General features: G+C 43.0%; 1 protein-coding gene across 4 annotated transcripts in view; it reads left to right on the top strand.

Annotated features, from left to right (window-relative positions):
• Syn1 (Syntrophin-like 1) overlaps positions 1–18,208 on the top strand; it is a 216,103-nt gene extending 197,895 nt beyond the window's left edge. For 2 of the 4 annotated variants that reach the window (XM_034330004.2, XM_034330005.2), the window contains exons 6-8: positions 11,284–11,498; positions 11,961–12,178; positions 14,681–18,208. In XM_034330004.2, the coding sequence (XP_034185895.1) occupies positions 11,284–11,498; positions 11,961–12,178; positions 14,681–14,773 (526 nt within the window). In that variant the 3' untranslated portion in view covers positions 14,774–18,208. The remainder of the gene's footprint in view (positions 1–11,283; positions 11,499–11,960; positions 12,179–14,680) is intronic. The other 2 variants (XR_004582099.2, XM_076690162.1) reach the window with 2 other exon arrangements.
• The last annotated feature ends 1,080 nt before the right edge of the window (positions 18,209–19,288 follow it).

Below are 19,288 nucleotides of genomic sequence, written 5' to 3'. Positions count from 1 at the left end.
GCGGTAGAAACATCGAGGAGACAGCGATCTTGTTCGATGGCATGTCGGGAAGGGATCGGTAAAAGAATCCCGAACGAATTAATGCTTACTTAGAGTAATTAATTCTTCTCTTTAAAACGTTGCATTTTCATCGTGTAGGATAATGAAAACGTAGATGATAATTGAATGAACAATTTCCTTACAATTAGCGTAATTCATGTCCCTTTTAGAGAGTGACCTCATTATTTAGTCAGTATTACAGACAGGAATCTGAGAATCTGAATTCTCAGAACTTCATTCGCAGTATGTGCCGTCTAATTACCTACCTTTGAATGATTAAACACGCGTCTCATTTTACTTTAATATCCTTTGAATTTCTTCGTTAACAAAAATTGTGTTTCGAATGTATTTTATCAATTTAAATATTTCGCCTTTCTTTGATCTAGATTAATACAGATAATTAAAATATGTTAAAAATTTCATCAAAATACCTTGTACTTTTATTTCCACACGTGTGTGAGCGATTGTAGCTTTTCACTTCTCTAATTAGCAGAAACGTAAATACAAGATTCATTCATTAACAAAAGAGCTTCAAAGCTGACTCACAGAGAAGGAAATCACCATCGAGCCAAGCTGTATTTAAAGCTCGCCTTATAAAATACACATCGTACATCCAGAATTAAAATTGAAATTTTTATTCGAAGATTAACGCGGATTCAAGTGAAAGATATAGATATTTATTGATTTCTAATTATTACACAACAGATGGTGCAACGAATGGGTTAAAGGGATTGTTTTGCAGCGGTTCACCTTTAAATCTTGTTTACATCCGGTGTATTACCTCGCGTCGTATAAATTGCCGTCCTCGCCGATGGGGTGATTAATCGCGTTGATCGTAATTAACGATTTAGCACGGCGCCCACGGAAACTTCAGAATCACGTTCGCGCGAGAGGCCCTCGACAGTAATCGTTGCCGAAGTAATCGCCGAAATTACCCCTCAAACCCTCTTCTAACTTGTTCCATTATTAATTACCGCAGAAACATCGTATGCCCGTTTAAATAACCATTTCCCTTATCATCTACCTGACAAATATCCTCGTCTGACTATGGTATTATCTTTCTACTTTTCAATTAAAATTCACGATTCTATCGAAATCAAATGAATCTTGCTTCTCCTGCGATTAATTACACATCATAATATATAGTGAATAATCGAAATTGTAATTAAAATTCCAAATAATCTTCCTATTCAATTATTTAACCCTTTCGTTATGAATGATATATATACACACTTCCCAAAGAAAATAGAAATATTCTATCCCTTCCAAAATTTCTATGTATATCGAAACGTATAGAACAGGTTAAACAAGTAGAACGAAATCGCTGTCCAATCAAAACCGTAAAACGGTTCGCTCCTCTTAAAACAAGTAGAACAAACCGCGTCTAGTCAGACAAGTTAAACAGTCCACCGCGCCGCGCCGGTGTAATCACGTAAGTAGAATAGGACCGCGTCTACTCGGACGAGCGCAACATTGTTGGGCAAACAGTCGGGAATAATAGAGAACGAAGTCGTTTGTACGAGTTGTTTCTCGTTCTACCTTATCATCTCTGCGACAGCTACGACAAGCAAGTAGTGTATATCAACCGCTAGCTCCGCCGGTGTTCTTCCGCGAGAAATAAAGTTTCTAGAATAAGCGACCAGTGGCAATAAAGGTGGCTACATTTAACCTTTCGCCGAGTCCGAGTCTCTCGGAGGAAACATCGCGAAATCGGTAAAGAAAGAAACATTGCTAGTCGTAGGTGAAGCATGATTCATCATGGAATACCGTGTCTGAGTTCTAGTCTCGAAAACACGTCGGTGGATATGAAAAAAATCATTTTCAAAAGAGACTTACGTACAAGTGGACACCTATTTTCTCGACAAGGATTGCACCAGGCTCGTTCCGCGTTTCGTGTCGTATCCGTCTCGACTGCAACACAATATTTCTGAGCCGACGATTCTTCACCGGCCGACAGATCCGCTCGGAACCGAGTTGAAAATTGCTAGAACGTCAGAGAGGAAGACGTCACCTCCACCAGGCACTCTCTAATGCCGCGAAATTCCCATATCTTTGCCTGACGTACCGTCACTCGACCTTACCCAAACCCCTTCTCTCCCCCCTGCACCCATGTCTCTCTTTCGAAATGTATTCGAGCACGACGAGCTTCTTACATAAATCACGAGCGTTTAACCTGGTTCGAAGAAGACTCGTGTCTTCCAGAAACCGGAAGAAAGGACGAGGAGACGATGTGCCAAGCCGGCTATAATATTTTAAGGGATGAAACGCGTGCGAATCGGTGTACTTTATCGTGGACACGTATCCTGCGTGGCGAGCCGGAAATCTTGCACGTCGAATGGGAATAAGGAAACCGGAAATTCTCTCGTTTAAGAATCGACGTGGATTAATAAGGGTTCCGAGGGGATGGATGAACTCGATAAACGGGGACAGACGTTGCTTTTAGCTGGATAAGCAATTCTTTCGAGAATCTCGAACGAGATGGGCTTTCGATAGGTATTCGTTCAAATGAATACAAAGGATTCAGGCGAGATTGATTTCGATTAAAAATAAAAGTAACAAGTTTTCGTAGCATAGAGGCGAACGATGCGGATTGAATTTAACTCGACAAGCGATATTTAAAATCGGTTCCCCGGTCGAAGCGCGTATCGAGCGACGCGTACAACCCCTCGCCCCGTTTCCGTCGCTGTATCGACGCGATAGACATTTATTTCGGCGAGCTTTTCGGATTTGACGGATTAGACCGGAACGGGTGCGTCGCGAAGATATTAATGCGCGTAGAAGGTAAACGAGAACGGTCCGGGCGGTCTGAAAATTCGATATCGAAGAGGATGAAGGATAAAGGGGAGGGCGAAACAAAGGAAGGGTAACCGTGGTGAGGGTAAAAATTGAGGATAGATAAGACTCTGCTAAAGACGCCATTCGTCTGCCTCGCGGCTGACAGCTACGATAAAGTTTCTTTCACACCGAAACGCGTCAGAGTGGCTTAACTTAGCTCTTCGAGGTTCCTGCCCCGGGAAGAAGGATATCAGGAAAAACACAAAGCTGTCGTTCTATCGTTGATGCTGGCTTTACTTGGCTTTAGTGGCGTGTTAAGGGTGAACTTAATTGGCCTTCTGCCCGACCTACAATTCTTCTCCCTTTTCTCTCCCGTTTGTACCCTAACTTCGAATTTGCTCGATTCGTCGTGTCGTGAATCCTATAGCGGAAACGTGGAAAGCGACAAACAGCAACGAGAAAAGTGACAGCGGTTCGAAAACTGCTGTTCACCCGGTTTTAATCCAAATCGATGACCGCCCGTCCAGCGCGAGTCGGCTGATAATAAATAAAGTCGAATCGCGTGAAAAAAGAATTTTTCAAAAGCCCGATTCCTCGATATTACCAACCTGTGGATACAGCAACCATCGCGCCAATTGACGCGCGAAACCGTAGACAGATCGTTCGAGTTTCGAGCACGCTTCGTAGCAACCCTTTCGGATAACGCGACGAGCGAGCAAAATTCGCCCCTCCGCGAAATTGGATTCTCTTTATCCCTTGTTATTTTCGACCCGTGAATCGCCTGTTTTTTTTTTTTTTTTTTTTTATTTTCAGAAACGTTGCTTTTGAACGAAAGCGTAATCGCGAGGATTATTTCAAAGTAAATATCGCGTTAATACTGTTTGAAGCTTTATGGGTATAAACTGCATTTAGAAGGATAATATTTCTCAACGTTTAGCCAGCAATGCAGGTTGCTTCATCGCGAATTCGAGGAAGCAACAGTATTGATTACTTGGAAAGCTTCTTCATTTTCACGTGTCGGATTTGGTATTAAATTATATCAAGGTTATTTATATTCTTTATGAAACCGATGACTTTTGAAACACAGCAGTAAATTAAAGAACCTCCCGGGGGTTGTTCGTTTGAAATACGAATAAAATTGAAGAAATCGGGTCACGATTGCACGTTAGGCAAGGGGGAAAATCCGGCGGCTGAAACAACAAGGAGAAACATCCAGGTGGAAAACAACAGACATCCGCACGTCGTCCCGTAAAATTGCGTTCGACAACGGCCGTTTCTTTCATCTGCCTTCTTTCTTCGTTCGATAAGAGGGAGCGTTAGGCGAAAGGGAAAGAGAAAGATGGCTCGGTTCGTTCAATTTGCGGATTTTCCATTCTGTCTGTCCTTGAGCCGTGCTTTCACCCTTTTCTTCTCGCGTGTCCCAAGCCTTTCCCTTTTTCCTCCCCCTTTCACGGGGTTGGCCTTTCTCCATCGGCGGTCGGAAGAAAAGCGAAGCGAACGGTGAGGGGATCGGAGGGAAGAAGCACGGGTCAACCAGGAACGGAGAAATATTTCCAGGGGTTGGTAATTTATAGAATCGTCGCTGAAACGGCGGATCCGACGCCCCTGTTGGAACAGCTTAAAATCCGGTCGACGTAATTGGATGAAGCCTCGACGTAACCTTTCGCGTGATTGTGAACTGTGAATCCTTCGTAATTCTTCCCTTTCCATCGTGTTCGATTCTAAAAAGGCTCCTTTGATTTTTCGTTCGTCGCGAAGCCGTAAAGCTGCCTGTCTTTCGACGGCTCGGAATCGTCTCTACCTTCGATCCGCTGGATTGCTCTTAATTCTTTACGAACAGAGATTTATCTCCAAGATTTATCCCCTTTTATTCAACTGTGAAATTGATCCACTGTATAAGGAAATCGTGGCTCCTGCTCCTTCTTGATAATATTATCGAACTCCCGGAAGACCAATCGTAGTTTTCTTAATTAGACGATCGATCTGTTGAAACGCGTGTACAATAAAAAATTAAATTGATACTTCGATAACAGCCAGAACAATGGAATACTAATATCTTGAATATCTTTGATATCCGTCTACAAAAGAGGGTTAAAATTGTATTCAATGTCTGATCACATTTTTCCTACCGAACACTAGGTTTCTATTTAAATTCCAGCTTCTTTTGTTTCTCGTTTAATATCTGCCACTCTTCTATTCTACTCTTTCTCGTTCTCTCCGTGCAATTTCCACCTGATATTCGCAGTTTTATTTAAATTCCCTTTCCACCTGTTCCAGCCGACCCATTTTCCATTTCCACCACCGTCTCTCGGTATACGTATATATTCAAAGGGAAATCCCTTCGTCGTCCACACTCTCGCCTACATATTATTACGTACACGTAAACTCCTGTACTGTTTTCCCGGCGTTAGATCCTATCCAGAACGTGGCGTTATCTAAACTACGCTCTGATTCTATTTCTGTTATCGACTACATCCACTTAACGAGCAGAACCGAACAGCACGGGTTAACTTACTCGCGCCACGAGACTCTTTGCCTGTCAAATCCAAATTTCCTCTCCGAGCGTGCTACAACATATATTACACACCGTTCTAACTCTCCCCGGAATGTAATTGTACTCTCGAAACTCGCAATCCTCTGCGCTCTACGTCCTACAATCACACATTCTGGGAGACGAATTCAGTTTGTTGGCAAATATTTCAAGAAAATCATTTTCATTTTATTATTAAATGTAACGGTGTAGGTTTTAGATTTTCCACGTCCGTTTAAATATTTAATCGAAATACCTCCGAAAAATGGACGCGACGTCGTTTGAACTGGAAAACAAACGTTCTCATTTGCGAAATGGATGGAATGGCAAATGTTCCGCGCAGATTCGTTTCAATTTATTCCATCCGACGAATGGAAAGGTCAGCGACGAGTTACCCATGGAGACAGATCAAAGATCGTGGATATTGCGAGAGCGTGGATTTCATAAAGCGGAACGATCGTGAAACAAAAGGTGAAGGGAAAGGGTTCCCAGTTTAATGTTGAATTAATGTCACTCGTTTAATTCGACCACTTTTCCCTATCTTCCGGCTCCCTGTTCGTCTTGTCTGTTTCGTTTTCTCTTCGGCGACGAGCAAAGGAGAAGGATGGTCGTTTGTTTGCCCCGGAAGACAGTTAACCGTGGCACGAGCGCGGATCAATTTTAAGCGGAAAGTTTACTTCGTTCGACGGAAAAGCGCGACGTTTAAACGAAATTGGATTTTCATTGCGAGAACCTAGGAAAGCCCGCTTAATTCGACCGTTTCTTTGTCTCCATTTCACTTCCGTCCCTGAAACGGTGTTATGAAACATCGCTCGACTTGAAATATACCGAAAGGCGCTTCTTCGAGCTTGGTTAACCCTTTAACCAAAACTATTTCAAAGAAAAGTTAAAAGAGAACAAATCCACGAAATCATGCTTGATTCATATTTATTATTTATTCCTGACGATACTGTGTTTCTCATAATCAAAGATCCTCGATCCGCCAGGATCGTTGATTGACTTTCCAGGTGTGATAAAAATGGAAAACGAAGAATATGGAGAGAGAAAGAAGGGGACCGGTAAATAAGAGAACAATGAGGGGAGAAATTGAAAGGGAGGTGAAATGAAAAAGAAGGAAAGGAAAGAGAAACGAATGAAGGGAACAGAATGCGAGCCAGCGAGTTACTATAGGTCAGACGCGAGTACGGGGGTGTGAAAGATGGGGTTTCGATAATCGAACGGTGAACCGGATCAATTAAACTGCGCGAGGGGTGAGCATTAATTATCGAAGGTGTCGTCGACAGTTTCCTATCGCACGTGCGATCCAACCGTAATATTCGCGCCACGAGTTCAGGATTTTCCTCTCCTCTACTTCCTTTATTTCCACGCGTACCCCCCCGTTACCTCGCCTTTTATACGATCGTTTGCTATAATTTTCCTTCCATCCTTACCGGAACGTACGATTGCAGCCGCGCGGTGTTAAACACTATAGTTTAATTTGCCGAGAAAATAGAGAGGGACAGGAAGATCGTGGAAATATTAACGATACCGTTGCGCCCCGACAACATTCGCCCGGGCTGCAAACGCCGGAAGATATTGGATTAATTATAACGAAATTGTACGAGCACCGCGTCAACGTCCACTTTTATTTTTCCTACCTCTTCCGTTGTTTCCCCGCGTCTGTGCCCGACCGACACAACGGCACCGATTTAAACGAACACGGATAATGTATTTCTTTTTTTTTCTTCTTCTTCTTCTTTCCGACCCGGTCTGGCGCGGTTTCATGACTTTCGCAAGCTTCGAACGTAGCTCGTACACGCTTTTATTCGCCTGCACTTGGCTGATGAAATTAAACAAGGAAGTTGCGACGGTTCGAAACTGCGCTTCCAGCCAGGAGAATTCACCCGAGAGCTCCGTGCGGCGAATGTTTTAATAACATTTATTAAGAGGTAAGGGCAACACAAATCGTGCGCCGTATACGATCAAGCCCGGAATTTTATCGCTAATAACTGAACCCTGATTAACTTTCTGTTATTGCAAAGCACGCGCGTGGTTGTTGCGGTTACAACATATGGACCGAAGGGAATTATTGAACCGAGCCATAACACGCACGTACAATCCGGTTCATAAGTTCGTGGGACATTTATTAGTTTCACCTTTGCGTTTAATTGACATCTTGGAGGTTTATTCTAAGGTACAGATTAAAAATATCTCGTTAAATTGTTGAAATGGAAAATGTATTTTACTCTTTTTGATCAGTGTATCGCGAAATCGTTGGTCTATCAGCAACCACGTGTTTCCGGTTTATTTCAAGAGCCTTGTTATCCACGTTTTCTACAACACAGCGCCCCCGCAATTTTATTCCACGCTTATCACAGTCGAACAAGTTGTTACGCGCGAGATTCAACGATGTGTGCGCTGTGCACCCAATTAGAACGTTTAACAAAGTTACACCGTGTTTTTAATGACAGAATTTACCCATGCTACGTTTTTAACACTGAATTTGCCTCATAGAAGATTGCATATAGATAGTCCCCTTGGAAAATTGAATTACTCCGGAAAAAGGGACCGTCCTTTTCGCTTCATGGTTTGCCTTGTAATTTTCCCTCGTTGATTATTGTTTTAACGTTCTTAATGTTGCTCTCGTGATGTTTGCATCAAAATGCAATTTTTCCAAAACAACCTGTTTTCCAGGATCTTCGAACTGGTGGAAAATCAACAGAAAAACTCGTCTCAAGGAAAAATTTCTAAAAAAAACACCCTTGGGATTTGAACCCTAGCCTCCCACCTGAGTAGTCTTTTATCTATTTTTAAATATTTATTTTGCAATAATCCATCATTCACTGACTCCATTCAGCTATTATTTCTATAGAATATCGAAGATGAATTTCCTTAAAGTTTATGCTTTTACATCGCGATGTTATTATTGATTAAACGTATAGCCCGAACGGAGGTGATTATTGAGAGGATTTCTACCAAGGAAAAATCAATGCAGCACGGACAGGTTTATGAATTTTTCACGATTTTTTCCGCGTATAAAGGAACTAAGAGGAAATATTGTCCATTTTCATCAAAATGCGCGCGTACCTATTCGAACGTTTTTCATTTTTAATAAAGACACTCGGCCCACTGTTGCGTCAAATTTAAATCCGATTTTAATCTTATACCGAACACTCGTACAATCCAGATGTTCGATGTACCTTTAATTCAAAGCTTTCGATTTCATTATACGACGCCACGCTTTGAAATTCATAAATTGTTCGCCGATATAATAAGATAAAAATATTTCTACCGAAGGATCGAGTGGTCTTTAAACCGCTTACAGCGACCTATTATTCATCCATCGAGCCAAACAACACCGTGGAGAGTACTTTTCGAAAAGTTTGTTCGAACCGGGAGGGAAGACGTATAAGTCTGATATCAGCCCCGTATCTGTAGGATCGTGGAAGAAAGGAAGAATCGAAGGAAAAGAAGTAAAAAGGAATAAAACATATAGGGGTCGGGAGGAAAGACGGAGGGATCGAGAAGCTATTTCCGGTCGAAGAGGTCCGTATCGGGCCCGGAGAGCTACGAAATGACCGACTTAAGGAAGTTTTAGTGCGAGACAAACCGGAAGTGATTCGGCCACGACCGAAACATCTCTTCCACGGCCGTCGGAGAAGGAAGAAACTTTCTTCCCTCTCTCACCGCTTCTACTATTCTCATTCTTTTTTCCCATTTTTTTTTTTTTTTTTTCGGCCGGGATTACGGGCCCTGGACGAACATCCATTCTCGTTTAACGCCTTTATTTACCGTCCGTTGCTGTTCCTTTTACCCTTCTCCAACCCCGTGTCGTTCCTTTTTCCTTTGGTGTAGTTGTACATTTCTCTTTCGCCTTCTTGGCTTTTCGCTGCGACCGGCTATTCTTCCCTTTCCTTCTCTCCGAACTGCGAATTCTTCTTTGTCTTTGAGTGGACGCTCGATTATAGGGGTTGAAGAGACTTCTTCTTCTTCTTCTTCTTCTTTGCCTTTGTTTGCCCGTTCGTTTAATTGTTTGGATGATGGTTTACAGCTTAGTAGACTTTATTCCGGCTGGATGTTGACGATGAAGTACTCGTGTTGCATCGCGTTATTCTTGCTGGAATGTTGTACAGTTTCATGAAAGCTTATTATTTCCAGCCAGACTACCCGGTTCGTTCTGTCAGCTAACGTTGCTGCGTTGTTAAACAGAGATAAAGGATAAACGTACAAAGATACATTTTAAGAGAAAACTTTTTATTTATCAGCACGTATGCTATTCTTCGATAATTTAATTAAAATAATATGAAATATATTAGATGTTAAAGAATATCGTACGCGCGTGATCTCGCATAGGAGACGATAACGACAATAAAGACGTCGCTGAGCGAGCGTTCGGTCGTTTACAAAGGAACGTACACGTATTCCCTTTCCATTGTACCGGTAAATTTACTGCAGAGCAAAGTGAGAGATTCCGAGCCGTAAGCCGAGTGGATTATTCGGGGGCACCCGTTGCATGGAACAACGGATCGTGTGGCGAATAACGTATGAGCTCCAGCGGGTGCAATCCCAGCACCGAGCGTTCCCCGCGGATCGCGTTCGACGGCTTTTCCCTGGCCCTCGAACATTTTCCACTTTCGATAGTCAATGCCTGGAAACGCGAAAGTTTCCACCACGTGGGAGACGCGAGTGCTTCGTGAGAGAATTACCAGATATGCGAGACCGAGAGAGAGATGGTGAACGCATTAAGGCCCGGTGCATCGCGTAGCGATGGATTCAACGAGCCGGGAATAATAACGATCCTTCGATTGTGCCCCGCCTGATCTCGTATTTCAATTTCCATCGATCGTTTGACGAGCGACGCGATAATGGATCGAGAATGCGTGAATCGACGCGTTGAAAGGTGAAATCGAAGAGTTATTCAAGCATTTCAGTTATTTCTTTTCTTCTTAATCGGTGTAGTAGAAATTATTTTATTAGTAATTAATTTAATTTACGAAACACCATTAACTTCACCCCTTTTGTAGAATTCTACACTCGTTATTTCCATCGTCTCTCATTTCCACCCAGTCGAATCGCGAATAAAACCAAACACCGGTCCAAAATTTCGTGCAACTTCGTCTGAATCATCCGGTCGCTCGTCAAACTGAACTTCCTGTTCCTCTGTATAGCCGATTTTTCCCAGGCTTCCCATTATGCCGTTACGTTCTCATGTTTTTTTTCCCCCTTTCCTTTTTGGTCGTTGGGCCAGGGCATTTTTTCGGTGTCCCTCGGAAAAATCTATAAATCTCGCGCGTACGTCAGGACCATTCGTCAGCGGGCAGATTGCAGCGTCGCCGCGGGACGGGCTTCGGAAAAAAAAAAAAAAAAAAAGAAAAACGGGGGGCAGACTTTCCCCTGCTGCGCCCCCTTTAACCGTGCGATTTTTACGATCGAGGCCGGATCGCATGACGAGGTAATTTACCTTCGAAGAGAGAATTCTCGACACGCTGACGCGGTATACGTGTCGAGCGGGGCCACTTGAACCGCGTCGATGCAAAAGCTGCGGCTTTCCACCCTCGAACCACCCTCCCTGTGACTGGCGGTACACCCTCTCCTATGGACGGTTTGCCCGCGGCTTTCGGCGTCGCTGCGCCAGCGATGAATGTTGCCAGACACGATGGCTTTTCGAGCCACCCTACCGACGCTCGTCTCTTTGTTCTCCCGGCTTCGTTGGGTCGATCGTTGTTGCGATGGCTGCTTGTCTCCAGGATTGTTCGATTCACAGTACGTGACGCTGCCGGTGGTTGATTGTGCACCGCGATGAACTTGATCCTTTGTGTGTGTACACGAGTTTGGGGAGCTTTTATCGTCGAAGGGTTGTTGCGAAAAATTTGAACGGTTTAGTTGACTCTTTACACTTCACTCGATTACGACGACTATTTTCGTTTATTATTAACATTTTTACCATTGTTTCATTACAGATTGGTGTCCTCCCCGGCGAGACAGAGCGAGGCAGCCAGCAGCAGTAGCGGCACGACGCAACACGCCGCGACGTTTGCGGTACGAGTAGGCACAATTGACGGCGTCGTGACGCATCATCTCCGCGCCGAGACGCGGAGGGATTTAGCTGCCTGGGCCAGGGCAATCGTTCAGGGCTGTCACGCGGCTGCTCATTCGTTACGAGAATACACCGTTCGTAAGTACACCCCAATTTCTGTATTTTAAATATATTCCAAATTTGCAAGGATTTCGTGGATTCGTTCAGCTGCTTTCGAGGCTAAAATAAGAAATAAATAATGGCGGGTGAAATACGCGTTGCTGCAGGAAAAGGAAACGGAACGGCAGGGGTATTTTGAGCTGCTCGTTGTTACACGGCGTCCCATGCCCGTTCGCTTCGAATGAATTTTAATTTCTTTTCATCGTTCCTGGACGAACGGCAATAATAAATTGAGATTAATGCTCTGCCCGGGTTCGTTCTATCTTTTTTCTCGCTTTTCGTTCAACTCTCATCGATCATGAAACACCGTGAATATCTATGCGAGCAGAAAGTCGACAAGAAATATCGCCAGCCGTTAAATTTGTATTTCGTACACGTTACGTTTGCTCTTTTTTTCATGAAAATTCCTAACTAAAGGGATTTTCTATGGGTTGTTTACAGGATGCACGTGGCAAGGAAAGGCGTGTCAGCTGGTTGTCAATCACGAAGACGGTTTCACGCTTTACGCGGCCGGGACAAGGGGCGTGGGTGGAAACGGGGTGAGTCCAGGTTCACCGCCGACCCCGTTGTGGAGAAAATCCTTCGACAAATTGAAAATGTCCGCGGACGATGGGGCGCGTCTACTGTGGCTCGATTTCGGCGGCGAAGATGGAGAGATTGTAAGTAATACCAATTTTATATTTTTCTTAATTAAAATTTTCATGATTTTAAATAAAAATCCCCTGATGTATGTGCGTGTAAAAGAAGGAAAAATTAGTCCGAAATTTTCAGCTGGTATCGACGTGTAAATACCCATTGTGAAAAGAAAAGAGGCTCCCCTTTTCTCATCCATCGAGTATTGAGAATTTTAATTGACTTCACGTAGACTATTGAGATTATTATCTTCAACAAGACACACACACACACACACACAGAGGGAACTGGGATAAAAAAGATGGCTCATTGTGTTCGTCTCGATTGTGGGAGGATAGCAAGAATACGTATTTTACATCTTCCCCAAACACTGTTCGTTCGGTTCCGTTCAATGGTCATTCATAATCGAGGGAAAGGGGTGGGGCTAGGGAGGAAAGCATCAAGAAGGTATAAGGGAGGGTTGAATTTTCTCCGCGACAGACGTCTCGATGGAAAAATTATTCCGCTCTCGAGCAGCCTTCTGAAACGAAGCTGCAAATGGAGAATCCTTGGAATCGTTCCTCCTTGGAATTTTTATTAAGCGCACGATCACTCGGCTCGTTCCGATATGGAACTGTTCGATAACGCTCGTTGAAAAATACCGTCCTCTTTCCCGTGGAAAAACAACAATCGGTTCGATGGAAAATATTCCCTTGGCCGGTATTGGTAGGATTATCCGAAGAATGTCGGGATATTAAATCGATCTCGAAGCTTACAGAACGCTTTCTTCGCGATATAATTACTTCTTAACGAATTCTTCGTAGCGAAGTTCTGTTCCGTTGGGATTATCATTCATTTTACATCGGTCGGATTTAACTCCCTTGGCCTTAAAGTTCTTCAGGTTTTCCCTGGCACCGCAAACTTTGCCTATCGAAGTAGGATAAACGTTGAAGATTCTTTATCTGTACGAATTATTAAGACTTGCGTTTTAGAGGAGTTAAAGATTAGTTTTGAAAGGCGTCACCGAGCAAACGATTATATTACATTATTATTTACTAGGTATTTAAACTAGAAGAACGCCCCGTGCTATGCACGGGAAATTAATCAGAATTTGACTCATGGGCCTTGGCTCAACCTTCTCAGTTATTTATTATTTTTTTGTCTTTAAGGGCCTCACCAGGCCCAACCCTTTATCACTGCATCCTTTACATGTCTGCATCCTTAACATCCCTGTATCCCTTACATCTCTGTACCCTTTATATCTCTGTATCCCTTACATCTCAGTACCCTTTATATCTCTGTATCCCTTACACTCCTGAATTCTCCCTGCATCTCTTTTATCCTTTTAACCCTTATAATAAATATATTATAAATAAAATACTTATGGCCGCTGGTGCGAGTAAAGGTAAGTACAGGTAAGTAAAGGTAAGTAACGTCTCGTGAAAAATAAATTTAAATTTAAATTTTTGCAAAATTTAATTCCTTTTTTTGCCACCAGAGGGCGCTGATTCGGCGTTGAAATTTTAGTTCAAATTTTTCCCGCTAGAGGGCCAAAATTTCGGCAAGCTTTAGTTCCTTTTTTCGAAACCAGATGGCGCTGATTCAACATCGAAATTTTAGTTCAAATTTTTCCCGCTAGAGGGCCAAAATTTCGTCGAGCTTTAGTTCCTTTTTTCGAAACCAGATGGCGCTGATTCAACATCGAAATTTTAGTTCAAATTTTTCCCGCTAGAGGGCCAAAATTTCGGCAAGCTTTAGTTCCTTTTTTCGAAACCAGATGGCGCTGATTCAACATCGAAATTTTAGTTCAAATTTTTCCCGCTAGAGGGCCAAAATTTCGACGAGCTTTAGTTCCTTTTTTGAAACCAGATGGCGCTATAATGGGATGCTTACAAAAGGGATGCAAGGATGTAAGGGATACAGGGATGTAAGGGATGCAGGGATGTAAGGCATGCGGGGATGTAAGGGATGCAGGGATGTAAGGGATATAGGGATGTAAGGAATGCAGGAATATAAGGGATACAGGGATGTAAGGAAAGTTGAGATGTAAGGGATGCAGGAATGTAAGGAAAGCAGAGGTGTGAAGGATTGTTTTTTTTTTTTTTTTTTTTTAACGTGGGGAAATCTTGCATAAGACCCCCCGCCGACCCCTGGGGGAGGACGGCGGGGGAGTGTCAGATTCTTACTGACTAAAACCCCACGGCCACCGACAGTGGCGCTAATTAAGTAGTCATTATTCAACGTCTTAAAGTTAACGCAAATAATCTTTACTTTGAATTTTTAACAAAAATTTGATGCTCGATAGATACTGTGGTACTATCATTGTAAGAGTACACATATAACATTTTTCTACCTGGTTTTCGAGCATGCGTACAACGTCTCAGCGTCTCTCACAGACATGTTTCCGCGTTATTAAAAGGAAGGATATTGTAATGTGCAAACTGAAGATTTAGAATGCTATTGTACTTCTCAAGAATTCTTCCCGAAAGTCGGCGGCGCACGGTGCTTGATGTCAGCTATTCTATTCCGTCGTTAATTCTATGTTCCAGGAGCTGGATTTGGATAGTTGTCCAAAGCCGATCGTGTTCGTCCTGCACAACTTCCTCTCAGCAAAGATTCATCGGCTCGGTTTGAGCGCATAGGGGTACGAGGGGGCCCCTACGGAGGCCCCCGATCTGCCGCCCCACACCACCAGGTCCGTCACCAGTGTCTTCCTCCACTGAATCCATGCGATTCGCCATGGACAGAGAGAGAGAGAGAGAGAGAGAAGGAGAATAGAAGAAAGGTGGCAGGGTAGGCAGAAGAAAGCAAAGAACAACCATAGGAACGTCTCGATGGACCAGGAAGAACCGATCAAGCTTCCATGGAACAATATAAAAAGGGACTCCCGAGGATCCTTTTAACACTGGATCCGTGTTTTTTCTCGCGCTTCTAACCCCGAACCGATCGGGGTTGAATTACAGAGTGAAGGATCGATCAAGATGGTCCGTGATCGAGTTGCTCGATAGGGAAGAAAGACTCTCTAAAAGAAAGAAAGAAAGTAATATTTAACCGGGCGATTACGAAGCCATCCACCACGCGATTTTTCCAGGAAAGTACACGCAACAAGTAGGCTAGAATGAGTGGGAGGGACTGGGAGGGGAGAATCGTAACTAATCAACGCGCCTAAAGTAACCGATTAAAACTATCTACCCTAACGCTAAGTAAAACGAATGAAAGAGAAAAGAAAAAAAGATAAATTAATGGTGTTATTTAAAGATGGTGAGAAGATGATGAAAGCACGATTTCATGGAGTTGTGAGACTAGGAGAAGCTAATCAATTACTGTCCAACCCGTACGCTGCCCGTTGGCTCTTCTCTTTTCGACTTCCGCCCCTCGTTCATCGCCCGATCTTTCATCCACCACCACCACCAACAACAACAACAACAACAACAGCAACATGAAAAGGTTTGAAGAGAAGTGTGTTTGTGTGTATGTATGTATGTCTGTGTGTTGTAAAGTTCTAGCATCATCCAGCCAAGTTTCGTAACGTCTGTGAAAAGCGACTTTAAGGAGTTCACAGCGTTAATCTCTCCGGCTGGAACAACAGCTGATGGCGAAACTTTAGATAACAGGGTGTGCTTCGTTTCGTCCTGCGATATTTACGCGAGTTACTCCGAACCGGAGGATCGATAAATTATTATCGCGATTGGCTCGTACTTTTTCACCTTGTTACTAGAGGATTTCTAAGTATCTTCTAGGTGAAGAGAGAGAGGTGGAGAAAGTTGTGGTATCTTGAAAGGAGTGATCGCTGAGGTGGATCATCTCCCATGCGATGAGACGACCAACGGGCGGACGTTAATAGTTGTTTTGTACGATTCGTATTCTTAACGCGAGTAAATGTATGATGCCAAGAAACGTCGATGTGTATACCTGGTAGCTGTACGATTGATTTTTCTTGCTTTCTTCAGGGGGTGTACTCGTCGAGATAGATGGGAGACCTGGGTGTACCTACTTATTCGAAATAATTTTCAAACACCCCAACAGATGGAATAATTATGAAAATTATGTGATCGTTCATTTGAACCCAAAGAGGATCAAAGGATTATTTCTCACTTTCATTAAATTAATTAGATAGCAATTCATAATTGAAGTTAAGAAACATCTCTATTAAAATATCCCTTAAATGAATCCTCTTAAAATAATTCCAGCATCGTACTAATAAACCACCCTATTCGTGTAACGAAGTTTCCTATCGAAACACAACCCTTTCCCTCGTCCATAAATTCGTAGATAAAACACCCAGGTCCCATCTACTTTTCTTTAGAGCGGTTGTAAAACGAGTGAAGGAATCTGACCGGAGGCAAGAACGAACCACAAAGATGTCAGAGACGAATATAAAATCGAGATAGAGCAATGTAATCCCATAGGGTGATTCCAATCTCAATTCGAGTTACCCTCCCTGTAAGATAGAAAGAGAAAATCGTCGAGTAACGAAAGAATTATTCGCATTACGAGGCAAACCGGTGCAACTCGGAGCCAAGAAGCTATCGAATGCTGAGGTATGAGTGTTCGTGTAAGAGAATGCAGTTTCCTTTTCATCTGTATAAATCCGTGCACCTGGCCTCGTCTGGCTTTTCTTATGGTGCGGCCGTACGATAATAAGATTTCGACATTAAGTAGAACATATCAACGAATCCACGTACCATTGATTGTGTCCATTCGTCTGCCAGCCGTTCCTTTCGCTGTAAGTCCATTTAATCACTTCGTTATCTCATTAATTAACAAAATGAATTTTTTAACTTTACCGTTTCTTTACAACTAGACAGGTTTACATTTCAAAATTGAATAATAATTGAATTATATAAAACGGCAGCCAACGTGTTAATCTATTTTTGCCATGAACTCCAATTATTGAGGATAAAATTACATTTAATTAATATTCACCATGAAAAATTCAGGAAATCGATCTGACTCAAAACGGAACCAGATTTATCAGATCGCGTTCCATTAATACTTTCACAGCCAATGAATTTCACTCGATTCTAAAGCTACAAAGTTGTGCAATTATGAGGGAGATAAACGTTCGAACATCCGATTGCACGTATCGTGCAACAAATCCCTCGCTGGATGAATTTTCCATTAAACGTATCCATCGATGATACAGTAAAGGAGATGTAAAAAGTAACAATAACGTGACATACTGCAAACGATCATTTTGCACCGTCGACATTCGACATATGTTAACGCGTGAAACTTGTACAGAAATTGTTCGACACGTTCGATCGTCCACCTAATAGCCAAGATACAAGGTGTTGAGGCAATCACGGTTTATCGATCGAAGGGTTCAATTAGCACGTGAGTCGCTAATTAACGCGTGAAATTAGGAACGATAGGTAGAAACGAGCCACCGCTTGATGCGCCGATTCTCCGAATCAACGCTTCCGACTCGAATACGCGTTTACCTTATCGAATTCCAACCAGAATCACCGTTTAACTCGTTAAAGTGGCTGCTCTAATTGAACGGGACACGGCTCGTTGCCGTTCTACGATCGTATCGTTAAAAACAATATTCCCCCTGTTGGCGATTTTGCAACCGACCGTTCTACCAATTCCGTCTGAACACGGAGAAACGCGGCCAAAGATGATCGTTGGCTTCGAAAGGGTTAATGGATAATTATGCGAAACGGGACGGTCTGTTCTTCGTAGAAACATTTGTAAACGCATTGATAATTAATACGACGCTTAGGGCGAAAGGAACGCGCGCACACATAAGCGTGTACACAAACGCATATACACAGAGAAAGAGAGAAGGGAGAAACACCCGCCTAGGGAACGATTAATCGCGAGAATAAGTTTGAAACATCGACGAGATTCTGTTGAAAGGATTTGCGCGCAAACTGTGTATTTTTCTAATGATTTTAGGACACGTCGTTTCTCTTTTTTCCTTCCATAAAAAAGAGGCACGAGGTCCTGTTGCGTTTTCGATTTCCTTTATCTTCTTTTTCCTTTCTCTAGGTTTAAGAGAACGTTAAACGTGTATATCTATGAGTTACCAAATAAATGAGACCGGTTAGAAAAATCTTTGTCTAGTCTTTCTCCCCTTCAACCAACTCCCCTTCAAATCCATTGATTTTCTTCGTTTCTCATCGAGGATCGCGAATGGTAAGTATTACCTTGATGAATTGACGACCGTTCGACCGGAAGCGCATCGTCGTCGACGTAAAATTTAACGAGAGATCGAAGAAACGGTGAAAGAAACGCGGGGGATGTTCCGACAAGACGCGACGGGGAGAAAGTTCCAAGACTTTGTCATTTTTATCGTCAGACCCGATATCCGCGTCTGGTGATTGGCTCGCGAAACTTTCCTGATCCGTCTTCCCGTCTGACTTGCGAAGGGGTCGTTTCCAACCCCCCGGTAAGCTCGCGTAAATCAAGCGATCGCTTCCAGACACCTGTTATAATGCAACCGTTCGTCAGTTTCTGTGGATAGACTCGATGGGTGTACTTTCAGGGCATAATTAAAAACCCAAATAACACTATCGATCGATATCGTTCATTTTGGGGGATGGAAACTTGAAATAATAAATTCTACTCGAAAACAAAGAACCACCCTGTCGAAACTAAATCCAGTTTCCCTGAAACGAAAGAATGAAGCTGATCCAAGGGGACGGCAGGGCAATAATTGGCAGAGAGGATTCAGAAGGGGGTTGGTTACGCATTTTTTTTTTCGACAACAACAGGGAGGGAGAAATGATAGGGAGACCGATTGAAATGCAAATCGAAGCGACCGAGGTTATTTCGGTGTACACGAGGCCGTGACGTTGTCCCGTTACACTGTTCCAAATTCGATCGTTTCTATCTCCCATGGGTGCCAGCGACACCACAAACAACCGAGCTCGTTGCGAGAAAAAAAAAAATCTCGCTGTCAAACCACGGTCATCGACGTTGTTGGAAGCTCGATCACCGTAGTAGACGAATGTCATGAAAAATTTCGCGGTGCAAACTTTATTCTATCACATTAAATTACAATTCTTTTCCCTTGTAGAGGAGTATAAGGGATACAAGGGTGGGCCCTCGTAATAAATAATTCATAAGGATGGACCTTGACCCATGAAAAGGGATAAAATAAATAGAGAGAGATGAAATAATAGAAGGGATGGGCCCTTGGCTCATAA

This window comes from Osmia lignaria, chromosome 2 (assembly GCF_051020975.1).
Source record: "Osmia lignaria lignaria isolate PbOS001 chromosome 2, iyOsmLign1, whole genome shotgun sequence".
Classification (NCBI taxonomy): Eukaryota; Metazoa; Arthropoda; class Insecta; order Hymenoptera; family Megachilidae; genus Osmia; species Osmia lignaria.
This window is presented reverse-complemented; position numbering and strand designations above follow the sequence as displayed.